Source organism: Protopterus annectens, chromosome 6.part0 (genome assembly GCF_019279795.1).
Source record: "Protopterus annectens isolate FY-2018-M chromosome 6.part0, PAN1.0, whole genome shotgun sequence".
Taxonomy (NCBI): domain Eukaryota; kingdom Metazoa; phylum Chordata; order Ceratodontiformes; family Protopteridae; genus Protopterus; species Protopterus annectens.
The window spans coordinates 595,934,850-595,956,494 of NC_056737.1; the positions used below are offsets into that span (position 1 = coordinate 595,934,850).

A 21,645-nucleotide genomic window follows, 5' to 3' on the forward strand; every position below is an offset into this window, starting at 1 on the left:
TTCTGCATCCATAGATCCAAGTTGCATTTAAAAATGGATAGGGATGAGCTTTGTTTTATGTGGATTGGAAGTCTGTTTCAGAGTAGTTTTATCCTCTACAAGATGCACCATCCTTCCAAACTGCTCTGTTGATGTTACATAAGAGGTTTAGATCCCTAAACCAAATATTTATGATGCCATTTGACTTGCTCATGTGCAATAAATCCATCAGTACTGGGTTAGAGAAAGCTCTGTATGGCAGACACAGGTCACGTCTTAGCAGTCTGCAGGATGTTCAACACTTTGCCTTTAAATTTTAATGGTTCATTCTTAATTAGCTTAATTTGTTCAATTAAGTGGGAGGAGTATGAAAAGTGTACAAGGTGCCTATGTATTTGCTCTCTTTTTTTTTTCCATTCTGAGGAAGTTCCTTTGCAAGACAAAAAAGCTTAATGTAGTTTAAATAAAAAAATTTTTGAGAAAGTATTTTCATGACCCAGTTCTTGTGGTTGGGTTTAGATTTTTCAGTCTGCAGGATAGAGAGTATAATAACAGGGCTTTCAGTTTGTCCATGCAGAACAAGTTGTTTAGACCTTGTATCCTTTTAGTGAAGTATCTATGTGGGCATTCCAGGTATTGCATGTGTCTGGACACACAACATGCCAAATGGGCTTTATATTCAATGATTGGCCTAATAAGAGATGACTAAAGGGGGCCCAAGACATCCCTATATCCAGACAGAATCCCTTTGTTTATAAACTATACTATATAAAAGGTCCTTTTTAATGCAATGGACACGTTTGTCAAAGATTAAAGTCACAGTCCACATAAGTTCACAAATTCCCAAACAACTGGATCAGCTCTTAGGGTAATACTTTCAATGTGGTAGTTCCTGGGGTAAATGACTCCCCAAAGGGTACAATCATGCATTTTTTTGCCATTTAGTTTCAGTCCATGATTTTGGCAACAGTTATCTGCGAGAAACCTTCCTGCAAGATGGCTAAATCATTTGGGGATTCAAAACTGCTCCTAGCTTCCAGTCAACTGCAAACGTTAGCCAGAGCCTTTTGGTACTGGCTTTTACCTCAGAAATAGTAGATGCCAAACAGTAGAGGCCCAAGTACAGAATCCGGAGGACTCCACTGGTGACTGGCATCTTTGTGGATGTAACTTCCCCTATTTTAATTTCCTGCATCCCATCTTTGAAGCATCTGGCAATTCAGTGGCTGACATGGGGGTTATTCCCAGTTATTTAGCTCTTCTCCTATGCCTGAGTGGGGAATTGTATCAAAAGCGCTGGCCATGTCAAAGTATGCTTTTTCGGTGGGCTGCAGTGTAGTGATTATTAGTGCAAGGCATTTAAGGATATATAGTTTTGCCTAATATTAGATACTCCAGTCAGCTGTGGGGTTGGAGGTGGAGTATGGTATAAATGCAGGGGTGGAACTGGGGTGATGAAAGGGTTGTGGATGAGGACTGCCAAACATGTTCCAAATTGGGTCAATCAGTTGGTAAAACCATCCCTGACCACAAGTGCTACTGAAAGGTTTTGGAACCAATAGTTAGTGTAGTACTTTTCAAAATTTGCGTATAGGATATGTGCAGTTTATTCCTGCTTTTTTTCCAACTATATTTTGCCTGGCTCTGCTTGGTTTGTCTTTGTCATCCTCACACAGTGATTTCTTAAAATTCTTATTGGTTATCTGTAAATCTGTCAGGTCAGGAGCACTTAAGTCAAGACACCGACTTGAAGTGGTGGGTATAGCCTCTTCACTTACAAAGATAAGTATAGCAGTTTCTTATATTTCTTCTTTTAAAAATGTCAAGTTATGCCAGTGACTTTCTTCTGCTTTTAGTTTTGGAAATTCCTTTTTTTTTTTCTTTCAGTAATTTCTAGCAGACTGTCTTGATCTTAGAAAAGAAAACCTGGGTCTCATTCAGGTTCCTTTTTTTTTCTTCTTAATGAGCTCCCTGTCAGTCTCTACACAGGCATTGTTCATTATTTTAATGTTTGAAGAAGGTTCCATATTTTGCAGTAGGAGTGTTTCCTTTTCAATTTCTGCGGTGGTTTCTTTCGGGAACTTAAGTGGAGTTTTCTGGTAAGAATCAGTAACAGGTTTGTTTCTTCTGTCCCTTCCAACCAGAGACCGATTTTAGTCACTACATCTTTCTCTCTCTATCAGGACTTTGAATTTTTGTGTGTGCGTCAGGCTGCTGGTGCCCCCCCCCCCCCACACACACACACACCCTTTTTTGTAAGGGGATATTCCACTGAGGTCACAGTTGTACCTTGCCCATTTTTACTAGGGTTAAATTCTGACTATACAGTATGTAACTTTGCTGCCTCCCCTCACAGTTTCCACAGTGCCTTAAAATGGGAGAAGTCTTGATCTGTTTTGACACAATGTGTTAAACTACAGTACTAAAGTACAGGACATAGTGCTTTTTTAAATCGCATCTACATTTCCATATGTTTTAGAGTACTGCTTTCTGTTTTCTATTGGCGGGAACATACATGACTTCCACCTATCTACTGTCATATGTTGTATGTTTGCAGACTTAACACTCCTTAATAGATGTGACCATGTTCTCACACATTTAGTAGCTTCTTCAGTTCCCTCCTATCTACCAGTACCATACATTTCGCTAAATCTGTAGTGAAGAGAGACAATATACTGATTTTACTAGTCTAGCATTTTATCACATTCTACTGGTACATTTTCATCACGTTTTTGATAGAAATGGAATTTACAATTTCATTACCAGCATGTTGACTAGAAATCATTTTTGTTATAATCAGTGTTACTAATTAAAAATGAGCAGTCTCTCCCTTCTTTCCATATCAAAAACATACTATTTCACATTGCTGGTGGTTCCAGTGTTTTCACAGACATCTGTATGTTCTTATTTGCAGGTTTACTTTGCTCAGTTCTTAACAGTGTTATTAGCCAAGTAACATTTCAGTGATCACAACCAGTTTATTCTTAAAGTCATACTGAAAAGCCCATTTATTTAAGTTACTTGGGAGTGCCTTTTGAACTTATCAGCTACTAACATTATTTTACTTTTACTGTTATTTATAGTTCTAACCATAGCTTTAAAACATGCTGTAGATCAAACTTTTGTTCTGTGTAGTGTTACCATTTGCCTTGTACTAAATATCCATTTATGAAATTCTGTGATCAGTGTTTCAGAAGCCACATCAGCCCTTGCTGACACCCCCCCCCCCCCCCGAAGTCCATAAAATCAGTACATTCCATGTTTATTCATTGAGGGTTTCTGGTCAGTTAAGAAGACATTTTGGCCCAGTCAGACTGGTCCCAATTCTGCTATGCAGGATACATCTCAAAATCAAGAAAATATGCTTGAAGGTCATCATTTGTCCTCAGTTTAGATTGGCTTTTATTGATATGGTGTTTTTGGAGTGAACCTTTTAATTCATTAACATCTGTGTGGTGTGGAATGTTTCAACTCTTAAAGCCTGCACACATCCTTGCTTTCCAAAGCATTTTCTTAAAAAGCACCAAGTAATCGAGGCTTTTCTACTATGGGACATCCTATATTAACAATCTTAGTGTCATTTTATTAATAAATACTTGCCCTTCCTATTTATGCTGGTTAAGTCACTTAGTTAAAAAGTCATACCCAAGAAAGGTCTGGATGTCATAAGGAGCTATAGGTGTTAACTGGAAGTATACAAAAAATCACTATAGGCTTGAATGAGTTAACATGGAAATTACAGTTTTGAGAGAAAATTCTTTGCAACAACCCCCAAAAGGAGTAGCCCAGACCCTTATTTGTAATTTTTCACACAAATAATACAAACCTTTATATAAAAGGGGTTACCCAAACATGTAAACTTAATAAGAGACAACTTTCTGAGGAAAAGGTTTTAGTGACACAGCCACTGAAAACACATTCCCTAGTTAAAATAAAAAAAAAAATCTGTGAAAAAAGTTAAACCTTTCCTCATAAAATTTTGTAAAGCAGAAAGTTTTCCCTGAAGAATACTTATTTAACCAGCCTTGGTAAAGCACTAGTCTACTGTCAGTCACTCGATGTCTGCAGACATAGTGTAGCTTTTGATGGTAAAAAAGTTCTGAAGGCTTGGCGCCATAACCACTGATTTTATACAGCTTTCTTTAAGCCTGTTAGTGGTTAGGGTGCATGGAAGCTTTGAAAGCGTATTGGCTGTCATATACTTGGTCAGGCTATAACCCATGCAGCTTAGGCTACTTAACAGTGATCCAGTGATTAACATCTACTGGTTATCTGTTTCAGCAGTAAGAGGTTGATGTAAAGAGTATGGAAGTGACTAGAAAAATCAATTAAACAAAGCAATTTCTTGGAGAGCTACATTAAAAAACAATACCACTAAACAGGGGTGCAGATTGCAGTGGCAAAAATTTGGATGGCAACACCCACTGTATTTAGAGCTGTATGACAGACATCTAATATTAATTCAGAGGCTGCTCCACAAACAACTTCAGTGCTGAAACAGCACATCTCCCATTAAAATAAGTGCATGGAGTAGTATTGTTAGCAACTGTATTAAATCAATTTAACGACGGTCATTTAAAAATGTTATGAAGGGTGCAAATATTTGGTTGTGTCTAACTATGCTAATATTTTCTTCTAAATTTATGGAAACACAAATATCTTCTAAAATTAGTACTTACCTCATCTTCTTGTCTCAACAAGTCTATCATTTCCATAATGCTGATAAAATGCTGACATCTGTCTGAGTGGTCAATTACATAAGTAGGAAAAGGCCGATTCTGCCATACTTTCCATTCGGACAGGGATAGTTCACAAACACTACTATCCTCAGGATCCTGAAAGCAGCAAGCAAAGAATGGTTAATAATTCTAGGATTATATTAAGACTGCCAGCAGTTTCAATATCTTCAAGATATATGCTGCCAAGCCAGCTAACTAAAGATATTTCAAGTCAGTCTTACATACGGTGGTGATAGCAATGCCTATGTGCAAAATGAATAATTTTAGACCCAACGTTACACAAGGCAAAAGCAGATGAAGTTTAGTCAAACTTCCAGTTTGGAAAAAGTACAGTTTTGTACCGACCATAAATGTAGATGTTCGAGTGTATACACTTCTGCAGTCATTACACTTGGGTTATCCTGCCGTCAGACAGTTCCTCAGCCGACCTGAGTTCCAAAGTCTTGGTCCGGCGTCGGTTGCTGCCGCCTCCTCCCTGGCTTCAGTGACACAGGGGTATATAAGATGCAGCCGACGCCATTTTCTTCAGTTTTGCTTGTCCCAGATGTCAGGTGCCCCCAAAAAGGTAGGCAATTCAAATTGCTAATAAAACATACATAAGAAAAGCAAACAACATTCAGTTACCAGCAAATACTCCCCATAGGTAGTAAAGGGTAGAAGACATAGGTATGTACCAGCAAGTAAGAGGGGAAGGAGGGAGGGTAATGGACTGCAGCAGTGTATACACTCGAACATCTACATTTATGGTAGGTACAAAACTGTACTATGTTCGTGTTACACTGCTGCAATCATTACACTTGGGTAGAATCCCAAAGCTGAGGTAGGGTGGCTGGTTCTATAAGGCGTTAGGGGTGGCTATAAGGCCCTGCAGCACTGCAGTGGTGAAGCCAGCTCTGGATTTAGAGTACAGAGGCAGATGGTAATGCTTGGTGAAGGTATGCACAGAACTCCAAGTTGCTGCTTCCAAAATATCTTTGGTAGGTACTCCTCTGAGGTAGGCAGTTGAAGTGGCTGTTGCCCTGGTGGAGTGAGATCTAATGCTGTTAGGTACAGGTTTCCCATGGTGCGTGTAGAAGAAACATATACAGTGTCCTATCCATTTTGAAATTGTCTGTTTTGAAAAGGCTTTTCCCTGTGCTCCTGCAGTACATGCTACCAATAATTGCTCATATTTTCTGAAAGCTTTGGTTTTGCCCAAGTAGAAGCGTAACTGCCTGTGTATGTCTAAAGAATGCAGTAGTCTCTCCCCTTTATTCTGTGGATTTCAATAAAAAGTTGGCAAGTGAATAGTTTGGTTTAGAGCCACACTTGATACCACCTTTGGCATAAACATAGGGTTAGTTCTTAAAGACACCCTGTCTTAGTGGAAAATGATGAAAGGTTCCACTGCCATTAGTGCCTGTAATTCCGAAACTCTTCGTGCTGATGTTATTGCCAGGAGCAAATCAGTTTTCCAAGAGATATATTTTAAATCTGCTGTGTTAGCTGGCTCAAAAGGAGGTAAAGCTAATTTTTCTAACACGAAGTTGAGTTCCCAAGTTGGAGTAGGTGCTCTATGGGGCGGTCTTATGTTTTTAGCCCCTCTGAGGTACTGTTTTAGCAAAGGATTAGAGAAAATTGGTGGATCCGTGTTGTAATGAGCAGAGATGGCAGAGGCGTGGATCTTGATGGATGAAAAGAAGAGGCTCTTGTCCAGCATCTCAGTTAAATATTGTAGTATCTGAAGAATATTTAGGACAAAAGGGTCAAAGCTGTGAGCCTGGTTCCAGGCACAGAATATTTTCCATTTATCTGAATAGGCTTTCCTGGTACTAGGCCTTCTGGCCTCCAGAATGACATCCATAACAGCTTTGGAGACAGGCATTGCTTGCTTGAATAAAGAATCTTCCATGCAGCTAAGTTTAAAGTCTTTAGCTGGCTGTGAAGTATCTGATTGTTGTGCTGAGTCAGCAGATGTGGGATATGAGGCAAAATCCAGGGTGGTCCTTGTGCTAATTTCTTTAAGATTGGGTACCAGTGCTGGCGTGGCCAGTCTGGTGCAATCAAGATCATCTTTGGCTCTTCTTGCCTGGCTTTTATGAATACCTTTGGAAGGAGAGGTAGTGGTGTGAAAGCGTATACTTGTAGATTTCTCCAGCTGAATGAGAGGGCATCCACTTTCCATGCTTGCGGATGGTAAGTCCTTGTGCAGAATTTCTGTAGCTGGCAGTTCATTGGAGATGCAAACAGATCTATGTCCGGGCTCCACCATTTCTGTGTTATCATTCTGAATATTTGTGGATTCAATTCACATTCGTGGGGATCCATGATGTTTCTGCTTAAGTCTGCCAATGTGTTTTTCTCTCCTGGCAGGAATTATGCTTGCAGATGAGCTTGGTAGTTTACAGCTGTGTTCCACAAGGTCATGGCTTGTCTGCAGAGGGGATAAGAGTGAGTGCCCCCTTGCTTATGTACCACATAACCGTGGTATTGTCTGTCTTTAGTAGTAGTTGTCCTGGATGCAGCAGGTCCTTGAAGGCTATAAGGGCATTTTGTACAGCTAGCATCTCTTTTTGATTGATGTGAAGATGCCTTTGTTCTGCGGGCCACTTGCCCTGAATACATTTTCCTGCCATGTGTGCTCCCCAGGCGTAATCCGATGCATCTGTTGTCAGTGTTTGCCTGGCTGTGGGTTGAGTAAAAGGCTGCCCCTTGTTGAAGTGACAAGCTTGAGCCCACCATCGAAACTCCTGTTGAAGGCAACGAATTAGTGGTATAACTGTTTCCAAACTTTGACAGTGTTGTGACCAGACATTCTTTAGGTACCATTGTAGTTTCCTCGTATGTAGTCTGCCATATGGAATTAGTAGAATGCAAGATGCCATGCAACCCAAGGCCTGCAGAATTTTTCTTGCAGGGAGTTGGGTTCTTGTTGCCATCAATTGAAAATATTGAGTCAGTTGTCCTTGCTTGTCTGGCGTGAGATAAGCCATCTGGGCCATTGTATTCAAGCTGGCACCCAGGAATATTATCGCTTGTGACGGCACTAGTTTTGATTTCTTTTCGTTTACTGTGTACCCTAGGCAACTTAACTTTTTTACAAATGCCAGATGCTTTAGAAGAATGTCCTTCCTCTCTGTTTGAATCAGGCAGTCGTCCAAGTATGGACAGATTTGAATTCCTTTCTGTCTGCAAAATGCAATTACTGGTGCCAGGCACTTTGTGAAGACCCTGGGCGCAGTAGATAAGCCAAAGGGCAGAGCAGAGAATTGATAATGCATTGAACCAGCTATGAATCTGAGGTATCTTCTAAAGTTTTGTCTGATAGGGACATGCAGGTATGCCTCCTTGAGGTCCAAGGTTACGAGCCAAGCTTTCTTGCCCAGCATGGGAAGAAGCTGCTGTAGTGTCAACATTTTGAATTTCGGAACATCCAGGTTAAGTGTTTAGAGAAGAAAGATCCAGAATGGGAATCCAGGCTTTGTCCTTTCTGGGAACCAGAAAGAGTATTGAGTAAAATCCTTGTCCTTGCTCCTGTGGTGGTACCTTTTGAATAGCTCTCATGTCCATGAATGCTATTTGTTTCTGAGCCTCTTCCCATTGATTTGGTGGCAAATTTGGCATTCCTTTTAACCTTGGCAAAGTGTGAAAGGGGAACCTGTAACCTTGCGATACAATGTTGAGAACTCATTTGTCTTTGGTGATCATATGCCAATTGTGATAGAAAAGTGCCAGTTTTCCTCCCAAGGGGGCTGCCAAGACAGAGCTGTTTGGCAGCTGAAGTGGGAAGTCATTAGGGCTGTTTTTTTATATGGTTGGGGCCTGTCTTCCCCTTCTTTCTGGCCTGATGCACCACATTGTCAAGGCCTGTAAGGACCTTGTGGTTGACCTCTACCTCTTGGACGTCTGTATCTGCCCCTTTGAGGTCTGTCTGTAGCTGGAAAGGACCAATTCTTTGTTGGCTAATTTCTGCTAAATCGAGGAGGCTGAACCTGTAAGAAATCCTTCACAGTTTGCATAGATTTTGCCTTATCCTCCATTTTCTTCAATACCTCTTCTGCCTTAACTCCAAATAACACATCCTGCTGTAAAGGTGCATCCAATAGTTTTGCTTTAACATGATCTGGTAACGTATGTTCTTTTAACCAAGCATGTCTTCTAATGACAGAACCTGCAACTGTTGCTCTACAGGAGGCCTCTAAAGAATCAAAACCACATTGCAAAGTATGTTTTCCCACTTGTTCAGCTACATGCAATAAATCCTGCATTTCCTTAAAATTAGGAGGATCTGAATCTGGAAGCATTTTTTGTTTCAACTGAGAAATCAAAAATTGCTGATATTTTAGCATGTGAAACTGGCAATTTAAGGCCCTCATTGCTAAAGTTGCAGACGTATATACTTTCTCCCCCCATCTGTAAAATGCTGTGGAATCTCTGTCGGAGGGGACTGGATTCTTTGCTGATGAGGCCTTAACCCCTTTGGGTCCCTGAGAAATAGTTTCAGGGTCAGCAACAGGGCAATTATAAAGAAATTTGTGAGAGTCAGGGACTCTGTAGTATCTATCAGGCTTAACTGGAGCTGGAGGTAAAGAATCAGGGTTTAAACTGGATTCAGTATACACATCATCCACGATATCTAACACTGGCAGAATGGCAAGGGGTCTGTGTTGAGGTAATAAAAGGAAGTCTCTGAGCCTTTTCTTGGATTCTGAGTAATCCTGGCATTCCCAATGGAAATGCTCCCTCATGGTATGTAAGGTTTCCCCAAAGGAGTAGTCCTCAGGCGGTGAGGCTGATGGAATCGATTCCTCAGCATCAGAATCCTCATAAGGGGGTAAGGAATAACCTAGGTCTGAGGATGAATCTGAAGAGATGGACACCTGGTCGGATGAGTCATAGTCTGCATCCTGTCTAGGCCTTTTATCAGGAGGGGGGTGGGACCCCCCTGATCAGAATGATTAGGTCTTCGGCCATTTTGAGCATTTGTTTCTTAGGCATGGAGGCCTGTCCTGGGGAATGTTGTATTTGTTTTATTTGTTTCTTTGTTTGTAAAGGAAGTTTAGACTTAGCAGAAGTTTTAATGCTTAACTGAGTAGGTCTGAAAACACCCTCTGAAGCTGCGGGTTGTTCAGCTACTCCGGATCCCTCTGAAGGGATAGTTTCGGTAGGCTGAAAGTCTTGTGCGTCCAAAGGCCCAGCCGACTCCACGTGCGAATCAGTGGCGGCCTGTGGTTCTACAGAAGCGGTCGTCAGGGGCTGTGAAGGCGCCTTGCTGAAAACCGGAGAACCGGCGGCTGGCCTAGAAGAGGCTTCGTCGTCAGTTTTGGGCCTCGGATGTCTATCCTTGTCTTTGCGCTTTTTATGTATTCCGGTCGTAGGAAGTTCCGATGGCATGGTGTAATTGAATTTTCTGCCAAAATAATGTCAGGCAAAATCAAACTGAAGTTTAATAGTGCGCTTGTTAAACCTAGCACAAAACAGACAACCAGTGACGTCGTGGTCTGGGCCTAGGCATGGGATACAATAAGAATGGAAATCCTTATGAGGTATTTGCTTCCCACAAGAAATACAATTATTAACTTTTACTGACATCGGTCTGAGGCAAGAAAAAGTTTCCCCAATGGGGTACTTAGCTTTGTAGAAGACTTCGGCTCTGGATTCAGAATGAAAATCTCAGGAGTCGGCCGACCGGCACTTGTGAACTGCTTTTGCTTCGGGCACCGTGAGGCAAGAAAGACAGAAGAAAATGGTGTTGGCTGCATCTTACATACCCCTGTTGCACTGACGTCAGGGAGGAGGCGACAGCAACCGATGCCGGACCAAGACTTTGGAACTCAGGCCGGCTGGGGAACCGCCTGACGGCAGGATAACCCAAGTGTAATGACTGCAGCAGTGTAACACGATGAACATCTAATACATGTTCAACCTTATAACCATTATTTTCAAAAAAAAAAAAAAATTAACAGAAATTGCACTGCTTCAGTAAATCTATATCAGGATATATCATCATCTTCTTTCAGCTGTTCCCATTAGGGGTCGCCACAGTGGATCATCGGTTTCCATTTCTTCCTGTCCACTGCATCTTGCTCTGTCACACCAACCACCTGCATGTCTTCTCTCACCACATCCATAAACCTTATCTTAGGCCTTCCTCTTTTCCTGTTACCTGGTAGCTTCATCCTTAGCATCTTTTTCCCAATATACTCAGCATCCATCCTCAGAACATGTCCAAACCAATGTAATCTTGCCTCTCTGGCTTTGTCTCCAAACCTTCCAACCTGGGCTGACCCTCTAAATATACCTATTCCTAAGCCTGTCCACCCTTGTCACACCCAGTGCAAATCTTAACATCTTTAATTCTGCCACATCAAGCTCTAACTCCTGCCTTTTTGTCAATGCCACACTCTCCATCCCATATAACACAGCTGGTCTCACTACCCTCTTGTAGACCTTCCCTTTCACTCTTACTGGTACTTGTCTGTCACAAATCACTCCCGACACTCTTCTCCATCCTGCCTGTACTCTCTTCTTCACCTTTCTACCACACTCACCATTACTCTGAACTACGAATCCCAAGTATTTAAACTCATCCACCTTCACCACCTCTACTCCTTGCATCCTCACCATTCCTCTATCCTCCCCTCTCATTCGCACACACATATATTCTGTCTTAGTCCTGCTGACCTTCATTCCTCTTCTCTCTCGAGCATATCTCCATCTCTCCAGGGTCTCCTCCATCTGTTCCCTACTCTCAATACAGATCACAATGTCATCTGCAAACATCATAGTCCACGGGGACTCCTGTCTGATCTAAAAAATCCAAACTGGGTTGGGTCCAGCATTTGGAGGTTGCTTATGTCCTTGCTCATAAGAACTATGATAATTCGTTCCACAGCTTTTCAGATGAGGCTGGTTAGACTTATAGGTCTGTAGTTCCCAGGGTCAGTTGATGGCCCCCTTTGTGCAGGGGGATTACTGTTGCTGTTCTCTATTCTCCAGGCACACAGCATATTCTCAAGCTATGATTAAAGAGAAGGCCAAGTGAGTCCACTAGTTCTGTTTTAGACTGTTTAGTAAACAAACTGGGATATTATCTATTCCTACTGAGGCTGTTTCTGGCCTTGGAGAGCGCAGAGATGACCTGTTCTCGAGATACTAGGCAGAGGATTGGTGTTGGGCATGCTTTGGGATATGGCAGGTGGGGATAGGGGGGTGAAGTTTGCACTGAATCTGTCAGTTAGCAGGTTGGCAATATCTTCCAGTGTAGAATGAGTGATCCCATCTACAACCAGTTCAGCACATAGCTGGGCATTCCCTTTTAAACTTAGGAAGTAGTTAAAAATGCATTATGATTATCCTTGGCTAGTGATGCAATTTTAGTTTCGTAATTTGCTTTAGAAGACTTCAGATTTCTGATTTTCCTGTTTAGGCTTAGGAGGGAACTTTTCCTCTGTAGAGTGATATCTCTCTTGCTTTTGGACAATAGTTTCTTCCTCTTGTTATATACTTTGTTTATACTTGAAGTTCACCATGATGGCTTGTTTTTATGGGAAGACCTGGTTTTGATCCAGTCAGGTACAGCAGAGTTTATGCAGTCGTGTAAGTTTTTGTACAGGGCATTTGCATACACTTTTACATAATAATAACTGGTGTCCGCGATTGCGGGTGGTATGAAGCTTTTTATACCATTTCTTAGTATGCTGTAGTTAACTTTGGTGATGTTTTTTATAATTTTTGTTCATGTGAGGGTATCAATTCCAGTAATTACTTCAAATGAGACTAATATGTGGTCTGACCTAACCAGGGACGGCATCACACATGGGGAAGCACCCTCCCCATGCTGGTGAATACTATGTCTAGAACATTACAGCCCATAATGGTGGTGCAGAATATATGTTCAAGGGCATTTGTGTTCAAGTCCAGAAACCTCTGGGCGAGCATGTTTTTGCTCATGTATGTCCCCCAGTCTAAGGAAGGATAGTTGAAATCTCCCATGACTAAGGTGTTGGGATGTATGGCAAGGGATTCCAGTAAATTGAGGTATACAGTGTGCTTATCATGGTTTAAGGTGGGGGATCTATAGCTAGCAATGATGCGGTATGGTACTTTCCCAATTGTTAATTGGACATGGAGCTGTTCGAGAGAGTCATGTTGTTTGACCACTCTAAATGTATTTGGTTTTAATGAAGATGGCTACACCTCAACCTTTGGTTCCCTTATGCTCATTTTGATGTCTGAACATGCTGAATGCATTGTAGCCTTGCACGGCCAGGGTGCTCTCAGCAGCCTTGAACCGTACCTCGGTAACTGCACAGATGTCAGCATCTTCCAAGGTGAGGAGTGCTTCCAGGTTGTGCAGTTTCGTGTTTAAACTCTTAGCATTAAGCAGCATGACCCTGAGTTTGTCTAGATTAGATTTTATGTTGGAAAATTTGTTGTTTTGACAATGCCTAAAAAAGGCACCAAGGGGGACGCAAGGGCCTTTGCCAGTATCTGAAAGCTTGGGGGGACAGGGGCAGACCATCTCTAGAAAAGCATCAAGGTCTGTCTACCATATCCTCCCAGGATGACAGATACTGGTTCCCCCTGGACTGACAACAAAAGCTGAGACAGTTGCTGAAGTCAATCATTTTTTTGTTTACATTGTGGCATCATCCTGGGTGAGGGTAGGATACTGCTTAGGGTTAGGGACATACCTTTCTGGGACACATAAATCAGAGTAGTCATGTCTCTCTTCATACAACCCAGAGAGGTATGTCTCAAGTCATTCACTCCAATATGGACTATGACAGACTCAATGGTACTTGCTGTTGAGTGAATGCGTGATTTGTTGGATCCTGGCACCTGATAGGCAGCTGAACATAACCTTCTCCTTGTCCAGTCTGGTGAGGGGGACATCCGTTTGTCTCATTATGAAGTCATCTATGACTAAGACATTTGATGTGTTGTTCAAGCCAGGCACAAGGGAGCTCTGAATAAATGAGCAAACACTTATCTGCTCAATCTCTCCAATGGAAGACTCCGTAATGTGTGTTGCTATCAGAAAATGGTGTGAAGACATTGCCCACTTCCAAACTCTCATGACAATAAGAACGAGTTCCTCCTTGCTTGCTGATGTACCATACAACTGCCATTTTGTCTGTCTCTATGGAAATCACACCCTTGGGGAGGACATCCTGGAATGCCTGGAACACTAGGAAAACCGCTCTCGTCTCCAAGATACTGATGTGAAGATTAACTTCTAAAGTTGACCATGTGCCTTGGATCATCCTCTCTTCGAAATGTCCCCCTCTCAGAAGGGAGGCATCTGTGATTACTACTGTTACCAGCAGACCTATATGAAAGAGACTTCCTTTGGTTACTGAAAGAGAGGTTATGCACCAAGCAATGTATTGCCAGCAAATCCTTGTGAGTCAAATCTTTGTATGTAATGAGTGAAAATTCTGGGATTACTGTACTGCTAGAGTCCACTGAAGTATTCTTGTATCGTAGCAGGCCATCAGAATCATTAGAACTGTGGATACCATTAGATCTAATGACTCAGGACAAGCCATGCTGGGGGAGAGGGATGACAGATCACCTGTGTGGTCACTAGATGCACGGATATGACCCTGTGATGAAGAAGGCTGACAATTTACAGAGTTGTGTTGAGGTGGTATCCAATGAATTATTATCCATGACACTTGAAGAAATTTACTGTTATATCTAGGTCCAGTAAACACTGAAGGAAAAAGGTCCAAGTGATGTAGCAGTAGATGCTGGAAGCAGCAGTCAGGAGCCAATCACCGAGGTAGGGGAAGATATGGATCGCTAAAAGAAGCAAGTGTACCACTATTGCTACCACTACCATTATCTTGGTGACCCGGGGGACCATGGTGAGACAAAGACAGGACTCTGAACTGGTAGTGACAGGCTGCAAACCAGAAATGGAGGAATCTCATGGAGTGCTTCTATATCTTCACATGATAGTGGGCATCCTGGAGCTCTACTGACCACATCCAATTGGCCTTCCTCAGAAGAAACAACATGGATTGAACTGTGACTATCTGGATATTTGTCTGCTTTATGAACTGGTTCAGATAACCGAGAACCAAAATTGGTTTGTTGTCCCTCATTTTCTTTGGTATTAAAAAGAACCTTGAGTAGACTCTGGATTCTAACTAGTCTTGAGGGACTGCTTGAATGACTCTTTTCTAGCAGCTTGGCAATTTCTATTGCTGCTGGTTCCCACTGACTGGGTGGAACATCGGAAGCAACTTGCTTTTTCGTGGGCAGAAGAGAAAAGGAAACAGAACAGCCTCTGGAAATTATCTTTAGTACCCATGACTCTCATGTTTTGCGAGGCTTGAGGCTGCAGATATTAGTATCCCCTGACTGCCACCAGAGTACATCAATCAGGCAACCTTTCAAGGAAGCCAATAGGGGCTCTCGGTAAAGGGACTGCTAAAGCCCTGGTTGTGAGGTTCACCTCTTTCTCTTGGGTGATGTCCATTAGAACTTCCCCCACCTCTGCCATGTGTAGATCCATCATCAGGAGAGTCGTAATAGAAACTCTGAGATTTGCAAAACCACATCTCTTTCTCAGCCCTCTGATTCCTACAGAAGGATCTTTGGGGAGTGGAAAATGGATGCCCACTGCAGGAAGTGTCTTACCATTTTGTTGGCTTCTGGTCAATTTGTCTTTAACCTTGGGCATGAAAACTGTGCAGCCATCATATCATGCACTGATAAAGGATGCCTTGAAGCCTTCCACAAAATCACAAAGATGCATCTAGGCATTCCGTCTTACTGTAAGCCCTGTGCCTGCCACTCTGGCAGAGTCATTAGCTGGTTACAGACCAGTCATATAGCAACATTACAGGTTGACTGAAGTGTAGAGAGCTAGGAGTCCAATGTCTTTTGGATATCTGCAGGCAAAACTCCAGAAAGAGACTTGGAGAGTTCCTTAGTCAAGTCTCTCTGAAATCTGATGATGAGCCAAATAATTCAGTGACCTAAGGGCAAAGGTTGCTGATTAAGTCTGCTTGCCAAACCTGTTCAAAGCTCTAGATTCCCTGTTAGGGGGATGGACAAAGGAACTCTCCTCGGATAATTCCTTTTTGGTGGCCACTGCTACAACCATCACATCCACTGGTGGACCTTTGCTCCCATGTTTCCTGTCCTTCAGAGCTGCTAAAATCCTATCTGGTTTATTGGGTATCGGCTCCACCACATCTGGGTCCTTCCAAACCTGTTGCTCCATGAGATCAATAAAGGGATCAAAAGATGGGACCGCCCAGGATGATGTTGATCTGGAACCAAAGGCTTCCAAAAACACAGATTCGTCCATCAAGGGACTTTGATGGTCCACCCCTCTCTCTGTTTCAGCTGAAGGATTTCACCGAAAGGTACATCTTCTGAGGTGGACAGGAGGATCCCTCACCCTCATCCAAGTCCGTATCCTCTGTGAAAGACTCCAGTGAGGAGTCTATAAGCTTTTGCTTGCACATCTCTTTCTTATGAACTGGTTCTGTTTGAGGGGTCATATGGTTCAGAATCGGACTAGGAGCTGATGTAGTAAGTGGTTTCAGAAGCCTGAAGTCTTGGCAGTCCCCATTTCGCAGGATGATGAGAAAATGAAGTCACAGGGTCTACTTGAGGTTTGGGTGGAACTGAGCTAAGTCTCAAAGGCCAAAGCTGCTGCTGGAACCAATGGTCCCCAGGATCCACAGATGACAGCACCCTTGACCTTGATGAGCCTGGGTCGTGTGGCTGACCACTGACCCAAGTTGCCTAGTGCCAAAGACCTGAGGGGGAAAAGATGGCTCCAAAAATTTTGGGGTTGACCTATCGCCTTGGAACATGGCACCAATGCTATAACTTCAAGTCTCTTCTCTATCCAAAGGAATTGGAGTAGAAAGTCATAGGAAAGCTGTTGGTGTTGAGGTAGACAATACTCTTGGCAATGACCTAGGTGCTTTGAGATTAGTTGGCTCCAAAGCTGTCAGAAGCAAAAGATGGACTAGAACAGGCAAAACAAGTGATGGGGTAGAATGACCAATAGTTGACAAAAATCCCAAGCTGGATTTGCTTTCTTAGAAATTTTCTCATCATCCTGTCCATGTCACACTCTGTTAAGCTTTGAGATGATTGTGTAGAACAGGCCAAGGAAAAAGCCCAGAAATATCTTCTTTCTTGAAGAATCAGTGAATGTAATTTCAGGCTCTCCTGTTCTAGCAAAAACTAGGGCCAAGGGGAAGGAGGATGGATCTGAGATGCTGTCAGTGCTGATAGCCAGGTAGCTTTTGGCTGGGGTCAACTAGTACTGTCAGATCCAAACAACGTTTTATAGTAGAAGTAGACTTGTCTTTCTCTTTCCTTCTGTTTGCCTTTCTCGTTTTCTTTCTCCTTTTACTTGTCTTTCGCTTTGTCCTTTTCTTGAAACTTCTCTCTAGACTTTGGCCTGTCCTGTTTCTTGGCAGGGGAAGCAGAAAGAGGCGAAGGCACTGAAGACCCTGTCTGTAGAAGGAGGAGACCTTTCACCAATAACTTATCATAGCGAACTTGGAGAGTCCTAGAACTTAAAGGCACAAGACTGGCAGTCTGAATCAAAACAGGCAGTACCCAAACAGTAAATAAAGTGTGAGAATCTTGAGGGAGGCTGTGTGTGTTCCCTTAGAATTTTTTTTAGGTTTGAGAGTCAGCAATCAACGAACAAACACTACTTTCAAAGAGCAGCCTAATATCTCTATACCATTCTAAGCTACTACTCTACATTAATTGCAAAAACTACCAACTCTTATAAAGTTCAGTAGAAAAATATCCCTACAAACTACTAATATTAATTGACTTTTACTAGCAAAATTCTACCAAAAGAGCTACCTAACAGCACAAAGAAAAAACACTTAGAAAGTACAACACATTTTGTGAGAAAAATTCTCTTGTTAGGAGGAGGAGCACTAGAAGAAAACAACTGCTATAAACCATATGAGAGCCCTCGAAATACGTCTGAAGTCCTCAAGTGGCAAACGGGAAATGGGAAACTTGGATGGACTTAGGGAATTCGAGGTAGGGAAGGAGTCACAGTCCTGGAACAGTGGAAGATTCACATTTGGTGCTGAGGTCAGATCCAACAAGTCCATATGTTCAATCGGACAACAATACACAATAGTGGATAAAGGGGATTTATTTATGAAACAGTTTTACTTTACTTTTAGGTTCAAGTTGAGGTTATCAACATTTTTAATTATACAGGATACAGTCATAGGTGGAAAAACAGAATGGTCCAAAGACTGAGTGTATGATATCTAAGACATTGTCATTTCTAGTTAATTTTTTCAGTTGTTGGTTCCAAGCTGCTGTGATTAGGACAGCTAATTAATTTTTGGGCACATTTAAGACTTTTACTTGAATTATCACTTAAGCCATAGGCAAACATTTATATACAATAAAAAAGGATGTTTTATATTTACATGTAAAGAATCATCAAGCCAACTTTACATAAATAAATTCCTCCTTTCCCTTAAACCTCACTCTTCCTACAAAACATTATAATGCATGCATCATTCCTACAATTTCCATTTATTCATATGTAATTTGTTCCTAGCCTTTTATAAAGCTCCCACTTCCAGTTCTTTTATCTATGTTACAATATTCACTAATTCAAATACAGTTGATTTAGACTTTAGTTTCTATTTTCTAGTAATTGCCTTTTTGGCAGCCACCAGAATTAAACTTAACAAGGCCTTACTATGTCTAGGCAATTCAGATCCTGTTTCCCAGTTCAAAAAATCATTACTTTAGTAATACCCACTTGTGCACCCAATATTTCTGACAGAGTACACGGCAGGGAATTTTTAAAGTTTGCTAACTCAATATACTCCTAAAACATACTTTCCCAGTTACCTCTTTCTTCTCCATCACACCTCCACCAGGTGGATGGATTGTGCAAGAGATGTGCGACAGTCAGACACGAGTGTCAAAAAAGGCAGGAGTGTGGCAATAAATTGAGAGAGATGGCGACAGTTAACACGATACCTTGTCCCATGCAGAAAAAAGGGGGTTGATGATGATGGCACCTCCAACACTTGCCATATACCTGGGGAAAAATTATGTGGAGTCTGCTTGGAATAAAAAATTCCTATGCAAACACTTCCAAGCAAAAATCCTGAATCTTCTAGAAACTGTTGCATATTTGTGAGCCATATACATGTCCTCCCATTATTTTCTTGTGAATTGCTTATCCAATCTTGCTTGCCAATCTTTTCTAACCTACTCTGATTGATTCCTATAGTTATCATACAATATTTTATATGCCCTACTAATTACCCCTTTTTAACAGCAGCCTCTGTTCTAGATTCAACAAAAAACTCTACCAGGGCAGGTCTTTCACTTAGGATTTCCCTATACTCTGATATCAATTCTTAACAGGGAAAGAAATCTCTAACCTGCAATCCAAATGTCTTCTTGGTCTATTACCTTTCTCTCTCTCTCTTTCTCCCTCATTACTTGAGCCCAATACCTTGTTTTCCTTGCTAATTTTCTCCAGTAAATTCCAGTCCCCTCTTGCTTATTTTCTGGTTGGCATAGTTCTTAGAATTTTTTCTACTAATTTATAATATTCTGTGTGGCAGCTGTTAAGAATATTTTCTAACAATTTATAAGTATAATATTCTGTATGTGTGCTGTTATTCTCCTTAAGGATCTGCATCCAAAATCCCACTCTCTCCTTATTTCTAGAACCCCCCCCCTTTATCATCATCCCTTTCGATTTTGACTTATAGCTTTCTGCTTGTGTTATGTAGATGAGACTTAACTGTGCAGCTCTAAAATAAACCTTAAAATCAGGTAATTCTAAACCACCTTGTTCTATAGGAAGGATCAACTTATCCCCCTTGATCCTTGCCCTCTTCCCCTCCCAGACAAAATCCTTCAACTCTACTAATGTCCACAACTTCTTCTAGTACTATCAAGTGCAAAATAATATTGTCCGCAAATCAAGCCAGTTTCTTGATTACCATACAGATTATATCCTTGAATTTCTGAGTCCCTTACTTTCTTTGCCAAGGGCTCTAAATATAAAGCAAAAACAAAGGGGAAAGTGGACACTCCTGCTTGGTTCCTCTTCAGACACAACATATCAGAGAGGAACCCTCCAACTTTCTTGACTCCTACCCCTCATATAACCTCTTAATTAACCTTATTATTGTATTAGGGAATGCAAATGCTTTCACTGTCCTGCTTATAACATTCCAGCTTTCCCAGTCAAATGCTTCCTCTGTAGTAAGACCCACAAACAGCAGCAATATTTACTTACATTCTGCAGCCGTCTGGATCATCACTGTTCTATCACTGTTGTTAAAGGTTTGCCTCCTCTCCTCAAAACAACACTGATGCATATCTATCAATTTAAGCAACACTTTTGCCATTATTTTAGCTATTATAGACAAACACTTTACAAACATAATTTAAAATTGAAATGAGCATACATGAAGCTGGGTTTGATGGTTCTTTACCATCTTTAGGTATTATAGCCATAACAGCTTTCTTCTGTGATGTTGGTGTTTCCCCTCCTTTTAAAATATTGTTAAACAGAACCTTCCAGATCTGTCACTTCCGTCTCTCCTAGCTTCCAATCTTCCACACAAATACCATCTATTCCTGGAGACATGTCTGCAGATTGATTATACAATACTGTTTTTATCTCTCATCTCCTCCTATCTTAACTGTTAATTGTTGAGCTATATCTGCTTCTAACCTTGGCATAGCTAAGTCAATCAACGTGCAACCTCTTTTTCTCATTTTGCACACCGGGTCAGGGTGTCACTTTACCAGCAACAATCAGCTAGAGCCAAGGTTTACACTGCCAAGTGGATAGCCCTGCCACAGTACTTTCTCCACACACTCTGATCCACACTCACACCTATGACCAATTTAGTGTCCAGTCCACCTACTGCATGTCTTTGGAATGTGGGAGGAAAACAGAGTACCTGGAAGAAACCCACTCAAACACAGGGTGGACATCTAGACTCCACACAGAAGGCAGAATTGAATCAGAGAACCTCTTGCGAGGCGACAACACTGTCTGCTATGCTACTGTGCCACTACTTGGCATGGCTAAGACTTCCATCAATATTTCCATTTATGCTTATCTTAATTTCTACATTCCTCTGCTTTATACAATTTTGTATAAAATTTCTCAAAATATATTTAATACTTCTACAGGATCTTTGGCTATTTTTCCTGTTATAGGTTCCTTAGGTTTAGCAACAACACTTTCTACTTTCTATTGCCTAAGTCATTGTGCCTACATTTTTTGTGATCTAGAATTATCAAAAAACAGTTGCTTAGCAGCAATCTCTCTAAACTCAATATCATCAGATACACCCATTATTTTCTCACTAGCACTCTGAATTTGTACCTCTTCTTGTTCTCTGAGATCCCCCTTATTCTGAAATACTTTAAGGCTCTATAAATAAGTCTTGCTACTTCTTAACCATTTCTTTTTCTTTTATTTCTACCTTATTTTGAAACTCATCTTTCATTTTATTCCACTTACTAGCTGTAACTTCTGAAGAAATTTCTATCTTCCCTAATAACTTCTGAATAATTTCCACTAACCATTCCTTAAATTCCATTCTTTTTAACAGGCAGGTGGGGAAGTGTTAGTGCCTCATTTGTACTTCATTAACCCTGCATTTTTATCATTGTTATTGGCTCATGATCTGAAATAATTATTGGATGTGTGTTGAAGTTTTCGATTAAATGCACATGCTCCTGTGAAATACCATTTCTGTCTAATCTAGCCCAGTTATTGTACCTTGGGGAATAATATGTAAATTCTCTCAGAGTTCCTACTACTTTATTCACTTCTTCCACACCAGTTTCATAAATTTCTTTAGAAATCTACCCTTTTTTGTCATATTTTCAATTCTAGGTCCTGAGATACATTCTCACTGTTGCAAATCAA

General features: G+C 41.3%; 1 protein-coding gene across 2 annotated transcripts in view; it reads right to left on the reverse strand.

The window, feature by feature from the left end:
- Positions 1–21,645, reverse strand: part of FANCM (FA complementation group M) — a 2,552,324-nt gene that overhangs the window by 1,016,998 nt on the left and 1,513,681 nt on the right. For both annotated transcript variants that reach the window (XM_044074265.1, XM_044074264.1), the window contains exon 13: positions 4,659–4,814. In XM_044074265.1, coding sequence (XP_043930200.1) covers positions 4,659–4,814 — 156 coding nt within the window. The remainder of the gene's footprint in view (positions 1–4,658; positions 4,815–21,645) is intronic.